This window comes from Nicotiana tabacum, chromosome 2 (assembly GCF_000715075.1).
Source record: "Nicotiana tabacum cultivar K326 chromosome 2, ASM71507v2, whole genome shotgun sequence".
In the NCBI taxonomy this organism is placed as follows: Eukaryota; Viridiplantae; Streptophyta; class Magnoliopsida; order Solanales; family Solanaceae; genus Nicotiana; species Nicotiana tabacum.
The window spans coordinates 122,562,411-122,587,469 of record NC_134081.1 but is presented as its reverse complement, the minus strand read 5'-3'; the positions used below and the strand labels follow the sequence as shown (position 1 = coordinate 122,587,469).

Sequence of the window (25,059 nt, the reverse complement as noted above, 5' to 3'; positions counted from 1 at the left end):
TTTTTGTGATTTATAATATTTAATTTTTTCAAATATTAAGAAGGAATTAATTTTTTTTCAAAGTTGTTCTTGGAGCAAAGAGTCTGAGAGTATTTGTTATATTCCCAATAAATCAATTAAGATTAACATAATTATTTTCATTATTAATTAATACTAAAAGATAAATTTTTTATTATGCTTAAAAAATAATCAATTAACATGGACAGGCGGGAGTAAGTTATAAAATGACAAAAATCATAAATGTGCGTGCGCAATGAAACAATAAAAGAAGATAGAGTATATACTATCAGTACTGAAAATTACCCAATTTGAGCTTCCTTTGTCTCAATGTTACCGCACATTGAAAGTAAGCTGCTATCGGAATTCATCCAAACTAGGGTGTAATGTGGGCCGGTTAGGATCGGGATCGGTCCAGGATCGCAAGCTCACATGGGCGGTGGGCCTAAACGGTCCTAATCGGATAGGACCGGGACCGTGAGGTGGTGGGCCGGGTAGTGGGCCGGTCTTATAGGGGAGGCCCGCGAGACCGGGACCGTTTAGGACCGGGACCGGCTCAGAAATGGGCCGGTTCAAGCGGTCCTAAACGGGCCCAACGGATAATTTTTAAAATTAAAAAAATTTAATCGTTTGGCCATTTAAAAACTAGCCATTTGGTCTACCAAAATAGCCGTTGGCTATTTGTAAAATAGCCATTTAACCCCCCAAATTTTGTTTTAACCCCAAACTTTTTATAATTATACTTTTTTCCTATTTTCAACTATAAATACCCCCTCATTCTTTTATTTTTCTCACAAAATCATTAATCTCTCTCAATCTCTCTCTAATATTCTTCTATAATTGCTTACCTAATTGTTACAATTTGTGCAAAATTGTGAAGTTGGCGAATTGAAGTCTTCAAGTCTTCAACGATAATTATTTTTCAACAAGTTGTTCGTCAATTCGATAAACTCGTTCCAACTCTTAAGTTTTAATATTATAGTTTTGTTTGTTTTATTTACTTTGCTTGATTAATTAAGAAGGCTTATTCCCTAAAAAAAATGTTTAGTAAAAATAAGGAAAAATTCAAGAGTGGTAAATTTAGTGGCCAATCTGTTCCTCCTCCACTTCCCCGGCTCCCCGGCCTAAACCTGTTATCCGTCCTATACCTACTATTCTTGATAGCAATAATAGTTTATTACAATTTACCGAGAGTCAATTTTGCCATAATATTGCCCCAGTGAACAATTAAACCATGAATATATGAATGCTCTTTATGGTAATCCAACTATTGATGAAAATGATGATGAATATATATATATATATATATATATATATATATATATATATATATATATATATATATATATATATATATATATATATATAGAGACACACACATCTTACTATATACATAGTATATAAGCCATATTCGATAGTATACATCTTACGATATACTATATATACATCTTAATATAGTAAGATGTATATATAGTATATATATATATATATATATATATATATATATATATATATATATATATCTTAAGATGTATATATAGTATATAAATCGAATATTAATGTATAAATCTTAAGATGTATATATAGTAAATCGAATATAGCTTATATATCTTAAGATGTATATATAGTATAGTATAGTATATATATTATAACGCATTGCTTTGAATATCTCTTTACAATATTTTTGTCTTTAAATTTGAATTAAAAAATTTAGGTGACAATTCTATAATATAATTTACTAGGAATTGCCTTAGATATTTTTATTATCATTTTTTTCTCTAACTTGTATAAAAATAATTTTAAAAATAGAAAGTTTTAGTTGGGCCTACTTGGGCCCGCTTAGGACCGTTTGGGCCCGAGACCGGCCCACTTAACACGGGACCGCTAGTTCGTGGTCCCGGTCCCGGACCAGTTTCAACGAGAAGCCCGCGAATCCCGGGACTGCTTAGGACCGGCCCGCCTAGGACTGGCCCACTTAGGACCGGGCCCGCGAAACCCAGAACCGGGCCCGGCCCACATACCACCCCTAATCCAAACAATTCTTTAAGATGAAAACTCTTTATTGAGGTGTTGACAAAAAATATATTATACAGATTTGGTGCTGAAAATTTGGCAAGATAATGACATTTAAATCTATGTTGAGGGGTGACACAGACACTAAGCTCAAATATCGAAGTAACAGTTTCAACTTCAACTTTTTGGACACAACGTAAAAGGCAACAAAGATTACATGGAGTTGAGCTTGAAAGTTTGTCTCAACATTTATTGAACATTCAGATAGCTACTTTCATAATTCAACAAATTTTTTGTATGATTGCAAACTCCAAGATTCTGTTCAACTTGACAATTGGTGGTTATAGAGATTCGAGATTTTAAGTTTACGAGTTTGTAAAGCAATATAAGTTAATATATAATAACGAACCAAAGAATACAGTTCAAAACTAAATATTTTTATATATTTAAAATAAACCAAAGAATACAGTTCAAAACTAAATATTTTTATATATTTAAAATAAACCAAAGAATACAGTTCAAAACTAAATATTTTTATATATTTAAAGAATATTTTAGTACAAAATCAAGTTCTACATAAAAATTATCGAGTTTACTTGAACCCATAATTTTTGAACTAGATCTGCCCTGCTCCCCTGCATTATTTCCTCATAAAATACAAAGTTACAACCAGTAATTACACCCAGCCTTTCAGTTCTGTGACTTGTTTACTACTGTCATCACTGTAAGTCACCGGCGGCAATGGCACATGTGGTGTTCCTTCCATATACTATGAATAGCCATATAACACCAATAGTACACATTGCTCGACTTTTCGCCTTCTACGGAGGCCTCAAAATCACCATAATTGCCACTCCAAAAAATGCTCTCCTTTTTCAATCCTCAGTCGATAAAGACTGTCTCGAATTGGGCAGCGAAATCTCCGTCAAAACGGTTAAATTTCCGGCAGATGAAGTGGACTTACCTGAGGGAGTTGAAAATATTATCGCTAGCCCTTCAATGGAAATAGTTGGCAAAGTATGTTATGGCTTTACGCTGCTCCAAAAACCCATGGAACAGTTAATTCGGCAGCTCAATCCTCAATGCATTGTCTCCGACATGTTTTTTCCTTGGACTGTTGATTTAGCTGAGGAGTTGAAAATTCCGAGGTACTCATTTCAACCTGCGACTTTTATACATCAATGTGCCTGGCATTTTCTTAAGGGATACACACCTCATATGAAAGTGGCTTCGGATTCTGAGCGTTTCTTGATCCCTGGCTTACCTCACGAGATCAAAATGAAACGCTCAGAAATAGAAGATTTCCTTATAGAGGAGACTGATTTCAGTCTGATGGTAAATGAAAACCTAGAAGCTGAGCTTCGTAGCTATGGCATTATTCATAACACTTGTTCTGAGCTCGAACCTGGTTATGCCGAAGTCTATAAAAAAGTTAGAGGGAGAAAAGGTTGGCACATTGGCCCCCTCTCTCTGTTTATCAACAACCTGGAATGCGTAAAAATTTCAAAAGAAATTTCAAACTCCAATTCCTCTACTGACCCTTGGAAAGGTTACAGTGATTGTTTGAATTGGCTGGAAAAACAAGAACACAACTCTGTGCTCTATGTTAACTTTGGGAGCATGGTAAGATTTCCCAATGATCAGCTTAGCGAAATTGCATTAGCATTAGAGGCTGCAAATTGTCCATTTATTTGGGTGGTTAGAGAGCAGGAGAAAAATCAAGAAGACGGCGAGAACGGCCATTTTAATTGGTGGCCTAATGGTTTCAAGGAAAATATTGTAGAAAAGAATAAAATGGGTTTAATTATCCAAGGTTGGGCGCCACAAGTATTAATCTTGAAACATCGCTCAATTGGAGGATTCTTGACTCATTGCGGTTGGAATTCAATACTAGAAGCTTTAACAGTAGGTCTACCATTGATTACATGGCCCTTATTTTCAGAGAATTTTTATAGCGAAAAGCTTTTGGAGCAACTTGGACTTGGAATCGGAGTCGGAGCAGATGTCTGGAACTCGGGGTTTATTGTGTCGAGTCCGGTGGTTTCGAAAGAGAAATTAGAGTTGGCTATCAAGTGTTTGATGTGTGATTCAGAGAAAAGTAGGGAAATTCGACAAAATGCTAAGTTAATGGCAGAAAAGTTGAAGAGTGCCGCTGAAGAAGGTGGTTCATCTCATTCACAGCTCATTGCGTTGATTGAGGAAATCAAGAGTAGTTCTTTCAAGAATTTCACTTGAAATGTATCTTCAATGTAATCACTACTTGAAATAAATTTGGCAAAAGTGTCACAATTTGCCTGGTTTTAATTTTCTTTAAGAGTCTATTTGGAAGGACATCTTGTAAACCTGTTTGTTTGATGTAATATAACTATAATGTAATTACATGTGTTCATGTTTGGTTATAACGTATATTTACATAGTTAAATATTTTTTGAAAATAAAATAATTTTAAGTTGGACAAATAATTTAACTTTAATGTGTGATTAATAAAATACTAACAACCAGAGGCGGATCCAGAATTTCTGAAGGATGAGTGAACCACTATCCGACCACCGTTTGATTTGATCCTTTAAAATTTTGCCATGACAACAACTTGACAAGTAAACAACAAACAATATTGTTATTACAAAAACTTTTATCATTCCATAGACAAATTCCTCAATTGTACCACGTATTATACTTGCTATTTCGCTTATTTACTCTGTCTCACACCTGTTTATTTCTACTGTATCTGTTTTATTGGACCACTAGTAAGTGTTGATGTCGACCCATCGTCACTACTTCTCTAGGGTTAGGCTAGATACTTACTGGGTACGCGTTGATTTACGTACTCATGCTACACTTGCTGCACTTTTCATGCAGGTACATATATGTCTGGTGGTCTTTTGGGCACAGAGGCGCGGCTATTGCAGGGACTTTACCGTGAGCAGCATTTCATGTTACGATTTGCAGTCTGCAGAGTCTCCATCAGAGTTATTTAAATTCTCCTGTCTAATTTGTATTCCAGACATCGGTTGTATTTTATTATATTTTCTAGTTGATGTTCATGCACTTGTGACACCGGATTTTGGGGTTTTCCTTTAGGTTATCCATTATGGTGGTTCGTGTAAACATTTTATTTACTCTGTGAATTCTATTTTATACTGTTCAATTAAGGAAAATTATGACTTCAAAATACTAAAATGAGTAATTAAATTGGTAAATCACTGATGGCTTGCCTGACGACGGCGTTAGGCGCCATCACGATCTATAGTGGATTTTGGGCCGTGACAGCTTGGTATCAGAGCGTTAGGTTCACTTAGTTCTCACGAGTCATGAGCAAGTCTAGTAGAGTCTTGCGGATCGGTACGGAAATATTTGTACTTATCTTCGTGAGGCTACAGGGCTGTTAGGAGCACTTCCCTTCTTGATTTCCTCATCGTGCGTTTTGATTCCATTGAGGCTTGTGCCTTTATTTCTTTTCTACTCAATCTTATACGACGCGAAGCGCTTGTTATCAATTGGGCGTCGAGGAGTTGTAGTGGTGCTACAAACATGGTGCAGGATATTTTTCCATGCGTGTTTGGGCATGCTATTATCGTCGCCTTACGGAAGGATGTTCTTATGTTCCAACTCAGTGTCTGTATTTTCTATGGTTTCGAGACTGTACACAGATTTCTACGATGTCTATGCATTGTTATCGTACAATGTTGGTGTAATGGTAAGGTGCTCGATTATGTGTCGAGGCAGTGAATGAATCGAAAGGAGGATTTCTCAGTGCATGATTTAGAGGTTCAACATTTAATTCCAGCGGAGGAAAGGCAATCAGACTATAGATGTCCAGGTTTGGTTGTTGAAGTGACGAGGCTTGGTATTTTCGAGCGTGGTGGAATTCTCATTTGTGATATGGTGTCGTCATCCTTGTTCGAACGCATTAAGGTTCGTCGATGTTATAGGCTTCTTTGACTTTTGCCTTCGGGGCAGGGTGTTGTGGAATGGTGCCTAAGACGCGGTTGTTAGAGATAGCGGTGTGCAGCGGTTCAGAATCGAATTGGTATTTCTAATGTTGATGGCTCGAGGAAGATGATCTTCTAGGAGGCTTAAAGTCGGTATCAATTTATTGGTTCAGGTTCTACAGAGAAGGATTTTGAGTTAATGCAGTATTTGGGCAGCAAAGTATGAGGGGAGACATGGCGGGAAGTGTTTCACGGTGGTTGGAGTACTAGCAGGTCAAGTATGAGAAGCAGAGGTCGAGAAGTTGCTTAAAGGAGATATTTTGACCGAAGTGGGAGTGACAGAGTAACATATGGATTCTGTAGTAGGATAGCCACGTACCTTGAGGAAGATTAGAGCGATTTGGGAGGCAGGGTTGAAAGTGACTAGGTCTACAAATTTTATTTGGAATGATAGTCACTGTACGAAGAAAGATTAAATATGGCAGAAATGAGTTTGCTTGAAATGAAGAGGGGTGTGAAGATTTGATTATCATTTCAGACACAATATGACTTGAGTTGGAAAGGTATTGTTGAACTTTCAGTTGATGTCAATGGGGAAAGAACAAACTTATACAACTGGTGGGCGAGCATGAGCTCAGGAGAATTTACTGATTATGTGGTAGTTGTACCCAGTGCAGCGTCGTTGGAAGATGTCGGTAAGGAATTCCATAGGTGGGTTATCTCTTGTGAGTAGGTTAGCGGTTGTGTGATGTTGATGAAACTTCTACGAAGAATACTACTTGCTACCCGGTTAGAGGTCGAGTGTGTGACTATGACTCGTGATTCAGAATGTTCATGAAAAGCTTAGCAAAAGACTTCGAGAAATTTGGCGGTTTAACGGTGTGGGATCATGGTAAATGAGAAGAAGGAATCGTTGTGGGCTCTACATTATGTGATGGTAGCTTAAAGCTATGTGGGGGAGCCCCACCGTCTACGATTGGATCGCGTGGCTGTCGGCTTGTGCAGCTTCTTGTTATCGGTGCATTGGTGGATTATTTGTGACTAAGAAAGGGAAACATCAAGGGTAATTCGAGTAGAGAAATTGATAAATGTGTGCTATACTCCGCCCTATCGATTCATGTGCAGGTTTTGAGAAGACTCAGAGTTTATACTTTGTAGATGTGACGTATAAGGGAATGAATTCAGTCGGTTGCTTCTTTGAGGGGGTGTTCATGTGCTAGTAGGGCATTGGAGTTTTATTATATTCGGGACCAGGTCAGAGTGAGTGACTCTCGACAACGGTCCTAGTGGATTCAAGAATTAAAGTGCAGTATTAGAGGAAAGGAAGAAATAGCTTCGAACTCGCGAAAGGTCTTATAGAATGGGTGCACCAGTTGGAGATGTTATTGTGCATGTAAGGAGGTATGAGATGAGTCATGTGTATTGAGACGATGTGGTCTCGCGAATCGGGTCACTCGGGATGAGTGCAGATTGAGTTTGTTATGTTGTGAATGGAACTATCATATTTCTATGTCAGGTCAAGGGTAAATTGAAAGATGTTGAGTCGGTTAGTAATGGCTGAATCAACATGATTGTGGCAAGGATCTGTTCCTTCAACGTGTGAAGTTATACATGGGGTTTGTGGTTGTACGTGCGAGCTTGACAACCACCATGACCTGATTGATTTGGGAGGTATTTGATTCAAATGGCTTTGTTGTGTAAATGGATTCCGAAAAAGTTATGACGGTTTAGATCACGGCTTGAGGTTGTATTTTTTGCGGTTTGGGAATTCAGTTGCGTGTCGCATGGGCTCTTCGGAAATGATCTAAGTGAAAGGTTTCTAGCCAATGAAGTGTTATTCTACTGGTAGTTCAGGGGTTATGATGAATTCGTGTATTCTCGCGTAGCGGCATGATAGGTGTAGTGAGCGGCATGAGAATTTGAAAGTTGAGGACCAAGGTTGCAGTTCGATATTGACAAGAATGTCATGAGATCGGAGGAGACGGGAAGAATTAGATGTTCAGAGTAAGGTGACATTATCCTAGTGTCGCCTGGGAATGGTGTTATGTGGAAGGAGCATTGTGTATTGATTTGCGGATTCTTGATCTGCTTTACAGAATTAGTACAGTTTGTGGTATGGATTTGCGGATTTGGCTACCTGGGCGGAAGGTCGTGGGAGCGTACTCTACGGGGAATTGTATGAGTGTGACATGCTAGTCACTTGATTGTTAAAGATTGAAACCAAGTACGGAGATTTTTGGTACTATCGTTAATGTGAGAGTTTATGCCTCGAAGGAACTCTATTCCTTTGGTTGTGAACTGTGGGGGTTGTGCCGGATTGAGACGGCTTGATTATTCGCACGTGTGTTGAGGTCCCGTGTAGCTTATGATGTCATATGAGCAGGATGGCTCTCGAGATGCAGGTCATTTATCGCACCTTAGTCGTGCTTGGGTTTTGTGGCATATTAAGCTATCCGTCTCCCCCAGAGTTGTATTTTTGAACTTGGCGTGCTTGTGACCGAAATTCGGTATTCCGTAGGAAGAAGCATTATGTCTTGACGGGTATGTCCTTATTTATTATTGTGAGTGGATCGGGTGGCACGCCGCCACGGGTACATTATTTGGATCGGATTGCACGCCGCAACGGTATCATGTTTGGATTGGGTTGCATGCCGCAACAGTGTTATGTTGAGTACGGTTCCCTATATGTATTCCTGCATATTTTGTTTCTCTTCCTCTAAGAAGGGTTCATAACATCTGTTCGTCCGTTTTATTCGTTACGCGGGCTGGGTAATTCTTTTCCAGAGTTTGTTCCTCCTTATGTGTCATATTTGAGTTGTAGCTTGTCGGCGCATTGATGGCATCATATGAGATCTAAGTCACTGTTTGAGGCGGCTTGTACTGGGTACGACGAGATTATTGGACCTGAAATTTGTGCAATCAGATTTATATAAGGTACATTAATAGGAAATATCGTTATTCGGTTCAGAATGAGGTAATGGTTCTTGTCAAGGGGAGAGACTCCATGAATTATTGATTCGGCAGGTGGTTATGAGTTTCTACGCGTCTCTTTAGTCATGGCGGTGTTACGAGAGTTGGAGCAGGATTTATATACGTCATGAGATGTATTGCGGGCATCGAATTTGTGAAATTACATCTATTGTGGTCGAAGGATGTTATTATGGGCATGTGAATTATACTGGGCATGGTGTGAATTCAGCAAAAGGTGTACGATCGTGTTTTGGTACGGTGTGTGGTGATTGGTACGATGTTCGTATGTTAGAATCAGGTCTTGTAGAGAATTTCGGAGGTTGGAATTTGGTTCTAAGGCTTATTAACTAAATACAGGGGGGACCTTCAGTCCGGCTCGAGCTAATGTGCCCAACTAGGTTGTGGTGGCACGGGTAGGTGCACGAAGTGTTAAACAGTGATTTTGGACAACTCCGGAGTAGTCCTTAGCACGTTCGAGGATGAACGTATGTTTAAGTAGGGGGAGAATGTAACGACATGACCGGTCGTTTTGAGCTCTAACGTGTCGTTCGTCGGTTTGAGGCCTTGAGTAGCTTCAATTCAGGTATTATGACTTGTACGTGTGGTCGGAATTGAATTTCGGGAAGTTCAGAGTTTATTTGCAAAGAAAATTCTAATTTCGGAAGCTTTAAGTTGGAGGAATTGACTAAGGTTTGACTTTTGAGTAAACGACCTCAGAATTATAATTTGAAGGTTCCAATAGGTTTGTATGATAATTCTGGACTTGGGCGTATGTTCGGGTTGAGTATCGGACAACCCGGGAGCATTTCGACGCTTATTATGGAAGGTTGATATTTTACAAGTTTAAGAAATTCTTAAGTTTGACTTGAAGTGGATTTTAATGTTATCGATGTCCATTTGGGATTCCGAGCCTTAGAATAGGTTCGTATTGTGATTTATGACTTGCTCGCAAAGTTTGGCATCATTCCGGAATATTTTGATAAGAATCAGACGCGTTCGTTGAAGTTTGAAGGTTGGAAAGTTGAAAGAAAGGTTTTGGCCGTCAATTTTTAATTGAGATGTTGTTTGACGTGGTTTAAGGCTCCGAATAAGTTCGTACTGTACTTTGGGATGTGTTGGTATGTTTGGACGGGGTCCCGGAGGCCTCGGGCTGGCATATGGTATAACAGCACCTACGAGGTTTTGGCCGCAGGTGCAGAGCCGCAGAAGCGGCACTGTGGCCGCAGAAGCGACATTTGGACTGAGCTGGGATAGACGCAGATTGTCACGAACCAATTTCACCTATAGGCCGTGATGGCGCCCAAAATCACTGTTAGGCAAGCCAACTAGTGAATTAAACATATATTTCCTCTTACAATAAATTTTCGAGTAATACATTCTTTACTTGCAAGATTTAAGAAAACAAAATAGAAAGTCTAAATAAATAAAAACCAAAATAATATTTTCAAGACCACAATTCTACTAGTGTATGTGCCAATACCTGGTGTCGCAAGTATGTGAGCATCTAGTAGATTATACAAAATTACTGTCTGAACATAATAGACAGAATACAAATACAAAGAGAGACATTAGGTGCTGCGGAACGGCTCAGGAAAAGCAGCTCACCACTATGCCTCGGGATAACGGGGATGCGGACCGGTAAGGACGCCTGATGCACCTGTCTCAGATCCTATACAAAAAGTGTAGCAAGCGTAGCATGAGTACGTAAACAACGTGTACCCAGTAAGTATCAAGTCTAATCTCGAAGAAGTAGTGATGAGAGGTCGACTTCGACACTCACTATGGGTCAATAATGTTAAGATAAAGATATTTAAATAAATGTGGTTTATGTGAATAACAATAATTTCCTTAACATGTAAAAAATAAATAATTTGTTCACAGTTTAGTAATTTCCAATAAGTCATTTATCTTCACAAGCTGCAATAAATATCAAAGCATCGTGTAATTTTTATAATTAAGCACGATTTATGCCGAGGTCGTACGACCTGATCCAGAGTGAGGTGTATTTCTCTAACAAGTTCTAATATAATTAGGCATTTTAATTTAACAAGTATAGTGTAAAATTCCAAATAGTTCATGAATTGGGTCCTAAAACTACCCGAACAATTGTATAATAGTAGCTACGCACTGACTCTTGTCACCTCGTACATACGTAGCCCCCATAATTATAAGCATATATTTATTTACAACACCTATGGGGTAAATTCCCTCTTACAAGATTAGACAAGAGACTTACCTCGTCTCAAAGCTCACTTCCCGATCACAATTTCGCATTAAAGCCTCAAATTGGTGCCGAAAAATCCGAAACTAGCCAAATGTTATATCATTTAATTAATACATGCTCAATAATTCGAAATTAAATCATTAGAATAATTAACCAACCCAAATTGGTAAAATTCGTAAAATTCACCACGAGCCCACGTGCCCGGATTCCGAAAATTTTCGGAGGAAATCGTCACCCATAACTTTAAGAACTAAAATACACAATTTGCATCCCATTCCATAACCATTTTCGTGGTTAAAATCTCATTTTTATCAAAACCTAAGTTTTTCATCTAAACCCTTGATTTTCACAATTTACATGTTAAAATCTACCCATAATTTATGTATTTAACTCACAATAGGTAGAATTAACTTTCCTCCAAGTTGCTAGGTGAATACCCCTCTCAAGAAGCTCCAAAATCGCCCAAGAATGAAGAAAATGGGCTCAAAAATGGCTGAGCCCCGACTTAAATGAAGGTTCTGCCTTCTGCGATTTTCGCATCTGCGGGCAGAGGGCCGCATCTGCGGTGATGCACAGGGCTAGCGCTGGCCGCATCTACGGACGTTTTTTCGCTTTTGCAGTCTCACTTCTGCGGCTCTTCATCGCAGAAGTGCGGTCTCTTCTGTGTACACCACGCCACTTCTGTGGTCCACTGCCCAATGCTCCAAGCTGCTTCTGCGGTCAACATGGAGCATCTGCGGGCTCGCACCTGCGGCTGTCCAACCGCAGGTGCGATTACACTAGAAGATGGAAGCTTCAGTTGTTCTTTCCAAGTCCAAACTTGGTCTGAGCCTCGTCCGGTTAACACCCGAGGCTCCCGGGGCCTCGCCCGAACATACCAACAAGTTTGAAATCATAAAACGGACTCGCTCAAACCCTCAGAATGCGTAACAATATCAAAACTATGAATCATACCCCAAACCAAATTGATTCAACTTAAAAATTTCAAATTCTTCAAACTTACTCCGAACGCACCGAAATATACTTAAACTACTCGGAATGACACCAAATTTTGCGTGCAAGTCTTAAATCACCATACAGAACTATTCCCAGGGCCGGAATTCTGAACGGTCCTCAATTACTCCAAAACGTACTCCAAACCAAATTTAAAGAACCTTAAAACCTTCAAATAACTAACTTTCACTGTTAACCCCCGAAATGCTCCCGGATTGTCCAAAATCCGATTCAAACATAAGCCCAAGTCCACAATTATTCAAATCCCGATTTCGGGGTCATTTTTTCAAAATGTTGACCGAAGTCAAACTTAGCCTTTTTAAAGCCAACTAAGGAACCAAGTGTTCCGATTTCAACTCGAACCCTTCCAAATCCCGAACTAACCATCCCCGCAAGTCATAAAATAGTAAAAGCACATATAGGGAGTCTTATTTAGGGGGAAAAGGTTCTAGATGGCAAAACAACCGGTTGAGTCATTACATTCTCCACCTCTTAAACAAACGTTCGTCCTCGAACGAGTTTAGAATGATACCTGGAGTGTTGAATAAGTGTGGATATTTGCTCCACATGTCCTCCTCGGCCTCCCAAGTCGCTTCCTCGACTGTTTGGCCCCTCCACTGAACTTTTACCGAGGAAATCTTCTTGGACCTCAACTAGCGAACCTGCCTGTCAACAATGGAAATTGGTTCCTTTTCATAACCAAAGCTCTCATCTAGCTGAACCGTGCAGAAGTCTAACACATGTTACAGGTCGGCATAATACTTTCGGAGCATAGATATATGGAAAATTGGATGAACTCCCGATAGACTGGGAGGAAAAGCAAGCTCGTAAGCAATATCCCCAACTCGTCTCAACACCTCAAATGGGCCTATAAACCTTGGGCTCAACTTGCCCTTCTTTCCGAACCTCATGATTCCCTTCATCGGTGAAACCTTCAAGAGAACCTTTTCACCTACCATAAATGATAAATCACGTGCCTTCTGATCTGCGTAACTCTTCTGTTTGGACCGTGTTGTACGAAGTGTCTCCTGAATCAACTTCACCTTTTCCAAGGCATCCTTCACAAAATCAGTACCATATAACTTAGCCTCGCCGGGCTCAAACCATCCGATGGGCGAACGGCATTGCCGACCATATAAATCCTCAAATGGAGCCATTTCGATGCTGGATTGGTAACTGCTATTATAAGAAAACTTGGCCAAAGGTAAGAAACGATCCCACTGACCTACAAAGTCAATCACACATGCCCTGAGTATATCCTCCAAGATCTGAACTGTCCGCTCTGACTGCCCGTCGGTCTACGGATGAAAGGCTGTGCTGAGCTCCACACAGGTCCCCAATTCACTCTATACTGTTCTCGAGAAATGTGAAGTAAACTGAGGGCCTTTATCTGATATCATGGAAATTGGAACACCGTGCAACCGAACTATCTCCTGAATATAGATATGGGCCAACCTCTATGAGGTATACGTAGTTACAACCGGAATGAAGTGTGCTGATTTGGTCAACCTGTCGACAATGACCCAAACTGCATTAAACTTTCGCAAGGGCCGCAACAACCCAACTATGAAGTCCATAGAAATGTGCTCCCATTTCCACTCTGGTATAGTCATCTTCTGAAGTAGGCCACCTGGCCTCTGGTGTTCATACTTAACCTGCTAGCAATTTAGGCACCTAGCTACACACTCAACTATGTCCTTCTTCATCCGCCGCCACCAATAATGCTGCCTCAGGTCACGATACATCTTCGTAGCACTTGGATGAATAAAATACCGAGAACTGTGTGCCTCCTCTAGGATCTTTTCCCTTAGACCATCCATATTAGGAACACATAGACAATCCTGGAGTCGTAGAACACCATCCTTGCCAATAGTAGCTTCCTTGGCACCACCCCGTAGTACCATCTCTCGAAGAACCAACAAGTGTGGATCATCAAGCTGGCGAGCCTTGATCCGCTCAAATAGTGAAGACCGGGTAACAACACATGCAAGAACTCGGCTGGGCTCTGAAATATCCAGCCTTACAAGTCTGTTAGTCAAGGACTAAATATCCAAAGCCAATGGTCTCTCCTCTGCTGAAATGAAGGCCAAACTACCCATACTCTCCGCCTTTCTACTCAAGGTGTTTGCAACTACATTTGCTTTGCTCGGATGATAAATGATAGTAATATCATAATCTTTTAGTAACTTCAGCCATCTGCGCTGCCTCAAATTTAGATCCCTCTATTTGAACAAATGCTGCAAGCTGCGATGATCCGTGTAAACCTCACATGACACCCCATACAGTTAATGTCTCCATATCTTAAGAGCGTGAACTATCGCGTCTAACTCCAAATCATGCACCAAATAATTCTTCCCGTGAGGCTTTAGCTGACGTGAAGCATATGCAATAACTCGCCCCTCCTACATCAATACACAACCCAGGCCAACGCATGAAGCATCGCAATACACGTTATACATCCCCGAACCGGAAGGCAACACTAACACTGGTGCTAAAGTCAATGCTGCCTTGAGCTTCTGAAAGCTCACCTCACAATCATCGGACCATCGGAACGGAGCACCCTTATGGGTCAATTTAGTCAAAGGTGCTACAATAGATGAAAATCCCTCCACGAATCGATGATAATAACCTGCTAACCCCAGAAAACTCCCGATCTCTATCACCGAGACGAGATGGGATGGTGCCAATTCTGAACTGCCTGAATCTTTTTGGGATCAACTTTAATACCCTCGCTTGACACGATATGTCCCAAGAATGCTACAGAGTTTTGCCAAAACTCACATTTGGAGAACTTAACATATAGCTTTTGTTCCCGTAACGTCTGAAGCACCACTCTCATATGTTGCTCGTGCTCCTCCTTACTGCGTGAGTAGATCAAAATGTCATCAATGAATACAATGACAAACGAATCAATATATGGTCTGAACACCTTGTTCATCAAATCCATAAACTCCGTCGGGGCGTTAGACAAACCGAAGGACATCACCAGAAACTCATAATGACCATATCTAGTCCGTAAAGCAGTCTACAGAACATCCGAATCCCGAATCTTCAACTGATCGTACCCCGATCTCAAGTCGAACTTAGAGAACACCCAAGCACCATGCAACTGGTTAAATAGATCATCAATACGCGGCAACAAGTACTTGTTCTTAATGGTAACTTTGTTCAATTGGTGATAATCAATACACATCCGCATAGTTCTATCCTTCTTCTACACGAATAATACCGGTGCACCCCAAGGTGACACACTCGGTCTGACGAACCCTTTGGATAGTAACTCTTCAAGCTGATCTTTTAACTTCTTCAAATCTTTTGGAGCCATGCGATACAGTGAGATAGATATAGGCTGGGTACCTAGAGCCAAATCAATACAAAAATCAATATCACGATCTGGTGGCATGCCTGGAAGGTCAAAAGGAAACACATCGGATAACTCTCGAACTATGGGCATTGAATCAATCATCGTAGTTTCTGCAGTAGTGTCCCTAACATAAGCCAAATAAGCCAAACAACCTTTCTAGACCATGTGTCGAGCCTTCAAAAAAAAACCGACTAGATGTACTGACAGACGAACCTTTCCATTCCAATCTAGGCAACTCTGGCATCGCCAAAGTAACAGTCTTAGCATGGCAATCTAGGATGGCATGATATGAGGATAGTTAGTCCATGCCCAGGATGATCTCAAAATCGATCATATCAAGTAGTAGAAGATCCGCTCTAGTCTCGTGACCACAGAAAGTAACAATGCAAGATCGGTAGATCCGGTCCATAACAACAGAATCGCCCACAAGAGTGGACACATAAACAAGAGTACCCAAGGATTCACGAGAAACACCTAGGAAATGAGCAAATAGAGATGACACATAGGAATATGTAGACCCTGGATCAAATAGTACTGAGTCATCTGTGCCGCAGACAGAAATAATACCTGTGATCACGACATCTGAGGCCTCTATATCTGGTATGTCCATAAAAGCATAGAACATAGCTGGTGAGCCACCTGACTGGCCTCCACCTCTAGGATGGCCCCTACCCACCTGCTCACCGCCTCTGGGCGGTCGGACGGCCGGTGGAGCAACTGGTGCTGTAATCATAGGTTGCTGACCCTGCTGCACTGGCCTACCCTGAAGCCTGGGGCAAAACCCCCACATATGACTGAAATCCCCCCACTCGAAACAACCCCTTGGTATGGTGGACTAATGACCTGAAGTCTAGCCCTGATGACCTGAATACCCACTGGAAGAACCTGAATAGCTGGTGGGCGGTAAGAACTCTCCGGTATAGCATTGAAATAAGGTCGCACTGGAGCATCCCTAGGAGGCGGTGGTGCTGGTTATGGGGGCCTGCTGAACTGACCTCTCACGAACTGACCTCTACCCACAGACGGGGCACCTCTGAACTCTCCAGAATATCTAAACTGCTTATCTCTCATAACCTGCTCTCGGTTATGCTGACGCACACCCTCAATCCTTCGAGCTATCTCCACAACTAGCTCATAAGAAGTTCCCTTCTCAACCTCTCGGGCCATAGTAGCCTGAATGCCAGTGTGAAAACCCGCAACAAACCTCTGTACTCTCTCTGCATCAGTAGGTAGTATCATAAGTGCATGGCGAGTCAACTCAGAGAACCTCACCTCATAATCGGTCACTGACATCTAACCCTGCTGGAGCTGCTCGAACTGAAACTGCAACTCTTCCCTCTAGGAGGGTGGAATATACCTATCCAGGAAAATACGAGTAAACCTGTCCTAAGTCATGGGAGGAGAATCTGGTGGTATTCCCAGAAGATAGGATTTCCACCATCTACGGGCCCTGCTCTCCAGTTGAAAGGCAGCAAAGTCTACCCCATGGGATTCCAATATCCTCATGTTGTGCAGTCTGTCCCTGCACCGATCAACGAAATCCTGGGGATCCTCATGTCACTCACCCCCAAAGAAAGGAGGATGTAGCCTGGTCCATCTGTCCAATAGCTTCTGCGGCTCACCGGCCACAGCTGGTCTGGGCTCAGGGGTAGCTGCTGCCACTGGCTGGGCTCCGCCTACGGGTAGTGCACTCTGGGTTTGATATACCGCAGCTGCATGCCCATGAGCCTGCACGGTAGGGTTTTGTGCTCCCCTCTCGCCTGAGATGTGGCTGGGTCTGCCAGAAATAAACCGGCCTGAGTCATACTATCCATGAACCACAACATATAACTTATGACCTCCTGGAATCCCGGTGCGGACGTGCAATCTAAACCCTTGATTTCCACAATATACATGTTAAAATCTACCCATAATCTATATATTTAACTCACAATAGGTAGATTTAACTTACCTCCATGTTGCTAGGTGAATACCACTTTCAAGAAGCTCCAAAATTGCCCAAGAAAGAAAAGAACGGGCTCAAAAATGGCTTTGCCCCGACTTAAATGAAGTTTCTGCCTTTTGCGATTTTCGCATCTGCGGGCAGAGGGCCACATCTGCAGGCAGAGGGCCGCATCTGCGGTGATGCACAGGGCTAGGGCTGGCCGCATCGGCAGACGTTTTTCCACTTTTGCGGTCTCGCTTCTGCGGCTCTTCATCGCAGAAGTGCGATCGCTTCTGCGCGCACCATGCCGCTTCTGCGGTCCACTATCCAAGGCTCCAAGACGCTTCTGCGGTCTACTATCCAAGGCTCCAAGATGCTTCTGTGGCCAAAATTGCGCATTTGCGGGCTCGCACCTGCGGCTGTCTAACCGCAGGTGCGATTATACCAGAAGCTGGAAGCTTCAGCTATTCCTCCCAAGTCCAAACTTGGCCCGAGCCTTGTCCAGTTAACACCCGAGGCCCCCGGGGCCCCGCCCGAACATACCAACAAGTTTGAAATCATAAAACGGAATTGCTCGAACCCTCAAAATATGTAAAACAACATCAAAACTAAGAATCATACCCCAAACCAAATTGATTCAACATAGAAATTTTAAATTCTTCAAACTTACTCCGAACGCGCCGAAATATACTTAAACTATTCAGAATGACACCAAATTTTGCGTGCAAGTGTTAAATCACTATACAGAACTATTCCTAGGCTCGAAATGCCAAACAGACCTCAATTAATCCAAAACCTACTCCAAACCAAATTTAAAGAACCTTAAAACCTTCAAATAGCTAACTTTCACTATTAAGCGACGAAACGGTCCCGGGTTGTCCAAAACCCGATTCGAACATACGTTCAAGTCCAAAATCATCATACAAATCTATTGGAACAGTCAAATATCGATTTCGGGATCGTTTTCTCAAAATATTGACCGAAGTTAAACTTAGCCTTTTTAAAGCCAACTAAGGAACCAAGTGTTCCGATTTCAACCCGAACCCTTCCAAATCCCGAACTAACCATCCCCGCAAGTCATAAAATAGTAAAAGCACATACGAGGAGTCTTATTTAGGTGAACAGAGTTCTAGATGGAAAAACAACCGGTTGGGTTGTTACACAGATGCTAGTGTGTTTCCGCATCTGCGAGCCCGCATATGCGAAGGGTGCTCCGCAGAAGAGGAAAACGAGATGGGCAGCTGGGGTCACAGAAGTGGAAGATCTCCATACGTGCAAGAGTGTAGGAGCGCGTGGTGGACCATAGAAGCGGTCGCGCAGAAGTGAAAAGTGGTCCGCAGAAGCGGATTTTGCCTGGCTTGGAGGGAACCGCACCTGCGATGGATTTTCTGCAGGTGCGGAAGGTCTGCTGGGCATATTATTTTAAAAATCGGGGTTTTGCTCATTTCCCTCATTTTCTCACTTGGTTTGGGTGATTGATGGGTAGCTTTAAGAAGATATTTTCATCATCTATATCAAGGTAAGTAATTTCCACATATTATGAGTTAAATACATAATTTATATGTGGATTTAAGCATGAGAAATTGTAGAAATTGTGGGATTTTTGGTAGAAAACCTTAAATTTGGTATTTTTGGATTTTGACCATGAAATTTGACATGTAATTGAGAATAAATTATATTTTTGAGTTCGTAAGGTTATGGGTAAAGTTTACCTTCAAAAAATTTCGGAACCTGGGCACGTGGGCCCGAGGGTTGTCTTCATCAACTTTTCGAGCGGAGTTGGAAATTATTTAAATTGATTAATTATGGGTATTAAAATATATTTTGACTGGTTTGCACGTTGTTTGAATAGTTCTGGATCAACGGGCATTGGTTTGAGATGTTAGAAAGGCCTTGGAGCTGGTTTTGGAACTTCAGAGCGAGGTTAGTTTTTACTTAAAATGTATGATGGAAAAAGAAGAAAAAGGTTAACATTCTAATTTAATTAAAACAAACAATATAGAGTTTGTGCGTAGCTAGATTCATGTTATGTCCGAGTAGACTTAGGTTCCCGCCATGCTATAACTGTACTATTTGAGTTGTCTCTTGCCTATTAAATTTCTTTTATTACATTGCGACTTGAGACTTGACGTGTGTAGAGTGATAGATTTCCTAGTTGATGCTCATGCACTTGTGGTACTGGGTTTTGGGAGTTTCCTTCAGGTGATTCATTATGTTGGTTCGTGTAAACATTTTATTGTGTCATGACCCAATTTCATAATAGGACGTAATGGCGCCTAACGTCGCCGCTAGGCAAGCCAACTGTGAACTAGTCATGCAATTTCCTCTTTTTAACAAATTATTTTCCAAGTAATTAAACTTTCCTTAAATTAAAAAGAATTTGAGAAATAGCAGATCTAAAATAAATAACACGAAAGCAACTGTGTGCAATCATATTCATAGAATAAAACCAAAACCTCAAGTATACTAGTGTGTGCCAAGACCTGATGTCATAAGTGTACGAGCAACTAGTAGAATATACAAAAGCATACTAGTCTACTATCTGAAGTGAAATAGACAGAAAACACAATCAAAAGAAAGACTCTGACTGCTGCAGAACGGGCTCATATGGAAGCTCACCGTGAAGCCTCGAAGTGGTAATCAAGTGTGCGCGCCAGACGAATATCCAGATGCACCTGCCTCAGATCCTGCACATTTAAGTGCAGAAGCATAGCGTGAGTACATAAACAACATGCACCCAGTAAGTATCCAGTCTAACCTCGAAGAAGTATTGACGAGGGGTCGACTTTGACACTTACTATGGGCTAACAATAATATGTCAAAATTTTAATTAAGCATGGATTACATGAAGAACACTAAAAACCCAATAACAGGAAACAACAAATAATCCCTTAACTAATATTAAGTCCCAAATTTATTTTTCATCATTTAACAATTTATATCTCAAGCCAAAGAAGCAATATATATTATAATATGTTCCAAAGATTTATCATGCGCAAATTATGTCGAGGTTGTACGACCCGATCTAACATAATATTTAAACTGTGCACTGCCGAGGGTCGAACGACACGAACCATAAATACATTTATCTGCTACCAAGGCGTTCGGCCCGCTCCACAAATAGAAAATATTTTAAGGAAAGCAAAAATTCTCAATAACAGTCAAATGTTCCATTCACAACTTCAAGTAAGTGAAATTTAATTATTTTATCAGGTTTCAAAAGACTTGAGCAATTAAGTTAACAAGTAGGGTACAAACATTGTAAGTATAGTATGATATGGGTCCTAGACTACCCGGACAATAGCATAATTAGTAGCTACGTACGGACTCTCGTCACCTCGTGCATACGTAGCCCCCACAAACAGAAGAACATTTTAATTCAATTCACATATGGGGTTAATTCCCTCTTACAAGGTTAGAAAAGAGACTTACCTCGCCTCAAAGCCTACTTTCCGGTCCAAGATTATGCTCAAACCCTGAATTTGGTGCCGAACAATCCAAACTAATCAAATAGTATATAAACTAATCAATACATGTTCAAAAGTTCATATTCCAATTATTAAAGTGATTTCCCAACCATAAATGTAAGATTCCTAAAATTCACCCCGGGCCCACGTGCCCGGATTCTGAAAATATTTGATGAAAGTTGTTACCCATAACCTCACGAACTCAAATATATGATTTTTACTACATTTCATAACCTATTTCGTGGTCAAATCCCATTTTTATCCAAAATCTAGATTTTCATCTAAACCCTTGATTTTACCTAATTTTCACATGTTAATCTACCCATAATCTATGCATTTAACTCATGTTGCGTAGAAATTACTTACCTCAAAGTGCTAGGTGAACCCCCCCACCCTCTTAAGAGCTCCAAAAGCGTCCAAAAGATGAAAGAAAATGAGCTAAATGGCCTAAGTCCCGCATTTAATAGAGTTGTGCACAAGTCTCAGATGTCGCATTTGCGACACCTGGTTCGCAAATGTGATGGTCACAAATGCGACAAACTCATCGCAAATGTCAACCTGGGCTCCCACTGCCAAGGTCGCAAATGCGACCAAGGGGTCGCAAATACGAACAATGTCAATGTTGCAAAATGCGACCAAAGTGTCGCAAATGCGAACACTGCCCAGCTCAGGCTTCTTCGCAATTGCGAAGCCTTCCATGCAAATGCGAGGTTCGCAGATGCGAAGAAATTCTCGCATTTGCGAGACCTACAACAGCTGCCAAGAAACACCAGAAAAAATAAAGTTTTTCTCATCCTCCCGAACGTCCGAAACTCACCCGAGCCCTCGGGGCTCCACACCAAACACCCACAGAAGTCTAACAACATCATACAAACTCGCTCGAGCGATCAAAACACTGAAATAACATTAAAAACCATGAATCAGATGCCAAAACGCATGGATTAACTCATAAAATCAAAAACTTCTAAAAATACTTCCGCGCGTATCAAATCAACTAGGAATAATGTCATATTTTGCGTGCAAGTCTTACATGACATTACGAACCTATTCCAACTTTCAGAATCCGAACCCAATATCCAAAAGTCCACTTTCGGACGCGCCCCTAAGTTCAGAATCACCATACGGAGCTATTCCTAGGCTCGGAATCCCAAATGGACATCTATAATGTAAATATCCACTTCAACCCAAACTTATGAAATTCACCCAAAATGCCAACTTTCACTGTTAGGCGCCGAAATGCTCCAGGATCATCCAAAACCCGATATGAATATACGCTCAAGTTTGAAATCATCATACGAACCTATTGGAACCGTCAAATTCTGATTCCGAGGTTGTTTACTCAAAAATGTTGACCGAAGTTAAACTTAGCCTTTTAAGCCAACCTTAAGGAACCAAATGTTCCGATTTCAATCTAAACCCTGCCAAATCCCGAACTAATCGTCCCCGCAAGTCGTAAAATAGTAAAAGCACGCACGAGAAGTCTTATTTAGGGGAACGGGGTTCTAAAAAGCAAAATAACTTTTCGGGTCGTTACATTCTCCACCTCTTAAACAGACATTCATCCTCGAACGGGTTTAGAATCATACCTGGAGTGTTGAATAAGTGTGGATATCTGATCCGCATGTTTTCCTCGGACTCCCAAGTTGCTTCCCCGACTGGTTGGCCCCTCCACTGGACTTTTACCGCAGAAATCTTCTTGGACCTCAACTGGCAAACCTGTCTATCAACAATGGCAATTGGTTCCTCTTCATAACCCAAGCTCTTATCTAGCTGAACTGTGTTGAAGTCTAACACATGTGACAAGTCGACATGATACCTTCGGAGCATAGACACGTGGAAAATCGGATGAACTCCCGATAGACTGGGAGGCAAGGCAAGCTCGTAAGAAACCTCCCCAACTCATCTCAACACCTTAAATGGGCCTATAAACCTTGGGCTCAACTTGCCCTTCTTCCCGAATCTCATGATTCCATTCATCAGCGAAACCTTCAAGAGAACTTTCTCACCCACCATAAATGATAAATCACGCGCTTTCTGATCCTCGTAACTCTTCTATCTGGACTGTACGAAGTTGCTCCTGAATCAACTTTACCTTTTCTAAGGCATCCTTCACCAAATCAGTACCATATAACTTAGCCTCGTCGGGCTCAAACCATCCGATGGGCGAACGACATCACTGACCATACAAAGCCTCAAATGGAGCCATCTCGATGCTGGATTGGTAACTATTGTTATAAGCAAACTCGGCCAAAGGCAAGAAACGATCCCACTGACCTTCGAAGTCAATCGCACATGCCCTTAGCATATCCTCCAAAATCTGAACTGTCCACTCCGACTGCCCGTCGGTCTGTGGATGAAAGGCTGTGCTGAGCTCTACACGGGTCCTCAATTCACTTTGTACTGCTCTCCAGAAATGTGAAGTAAACTGAGGGCCTCTATCTGATATGATGGAAATTGGCACACCGTGCAACCGAACTATCTTCTGAATGTAAATCTGGGCCAACCTCTGTGAAGTATACGTAGTCACAACCGGAATGAAGTGTGTCGACTTGGTCAATCTATCAACAATGACCCAAACTGCATCGAACTTATGCAAGGTCCGTGGAAACCCGACTATGAAGTCCATAGTAATTCGTTCCTATTTCCACTCCGGTATAGTCATCTGCTGGAGTAGCCACCTGGCCTTTGGTGCTCATACTTAACCTGCTGGCAATTTAGGCATCTAGCTACATACTCAACTATGTCTTTCTTCATCCGCTGCCACCAATAATGCTACCTCAGGTTGCGATACATCTTCGTAGCACCTGGATGAATGGAATACCGAGAACTGTGTGCCTCCTCAAGAATCCTTTCCCTCAAGCCATCGATATTGGGAACACATAGACGACCCTTGAGTCGCAGAAGACCATCCTCGTCGATAGAAACCTACTTGGCACCACCCTGTAGTACCGTCTCTCTGAGAGCCATCAAATGTGGATCATTAAACTGTCAAGCTTTAATTTGCTCCAATAGTGAAGACTTTGGCAACGACACATGCAAGAACTCGGCTGGGCTCTAACATATCCAACCTCACAAGTGTGTTAGCCAAAGATTGAATGTCCAAAGCCAATGGTCTCTCCTCTACTAAAATGAATACCAAGCTACCCATACTCTCTGCCTTTTTGCTCAAGGCATCCGCGACTACATTCGCCTTGCCCGGATGATAAAGAATGGTGATGTCATAATCCTTCAGTAACTCAAGCCATCTGCGTTGTCTCAAATTGAGATCCCTTTGTTTGAACAAATGCCGCAAGCTACGATGATCAGTGTAAACCTCACAGGACACCCCATAAAGATAATGCCTCCAAATCTTAAGAGCATGAACAATCGTGGCCAACTCCAAATCGTGCACAGGATAATTCTTCCCATGGGGCTTCAGCTGACGTGAAGCATATGCAATAACTCACCCCTCCTGCATTAATACACAAACCAAACCAACGAGTGAAGCATCGCAATACACAGTATACACCCCCAAATCGAAAAGCAACACTAGAACTGGTGCTGTAGTCAAAGCTGTCTTGAGCTTCTGATTGCTCGCCTCGCAATCGTCGGACCAATGAAACGGAGCACCCTTTTGGGTCAATCTAGTCAAAGGTGCTGCGATAGATGAGAATCCCTCCACAAACCGGCGATAATAACCTGCTAACCCCAAGAAGCTCCTGATCTCAGTCGCCGAAGTGGGATGAGGCCAACTCTAAACTGCCTCAATCTTCTGTGGATCCACCTTAATACCCTCGCCTGATACAACATGCCCCAATAATGCTATAGAATCTAGCCAAAACTCATACTTGGAGAACATAGCATATATCTTCTGTTCCCGCAAGGTCTGAAGCACCACTCTCAAATACTGCCTGTGCTCCTCCATGATACGCGAGTAGATCAAAATGTCATCAATGAAGACAATGACAAACAAATCAATATATGTCCTGACACCATGTTCATCAAATCTATAAACACCATTGGGGAGTTAATCAAGCCGAAGGACATCACTAGAAACTCATAATGGCCATATCTAGTACGGAAAGCAGTCTTTGGGACATCTGAGTCCCGAATCTTCAGCTGATGATACCCTGAATATCAAGTCAATCTTAGAGAACACCCTAGCACCCTGCAACTGGTCAAACAAATCATCAATA

The 25,059-nt window shown here is 41.5% G+C and overlaps 1 protein-coding gene across 1 annotated transcript; it reads left to right on the top strand.

The window, feature by feature from the left end:
• The first annotated feature begins 2,638 nt into the window (after positions 1-2,638).
• Positions 2,639-4,352, top strand: LOC107830945 (nuatigenin 3-beta-glucosyltransferase-like). Its single transcript, XM_016658640.2, has one exon. It carries the CDS (start codon positions 2,752-2,754, stop codon positions 4,243-4,245), a length of 1,494 nt encoding a protein of 497 aa, XP_016514126.1. The 5' UTR covers positions 2,639-2,751; the 3' UTR covers positions 4,246-4,352.
• Positions 4,353-25,059: the final 20,707 nt, after the last annotated feature.

Coding starts and splice junctions, on each gene's coding strand:
- LOC107830945 (XM_016658640.2), top strand. CDS start 2,752: ATGGCACATGTGGTGTTCCTTCCATATACTATGAATAGCCATATAACA.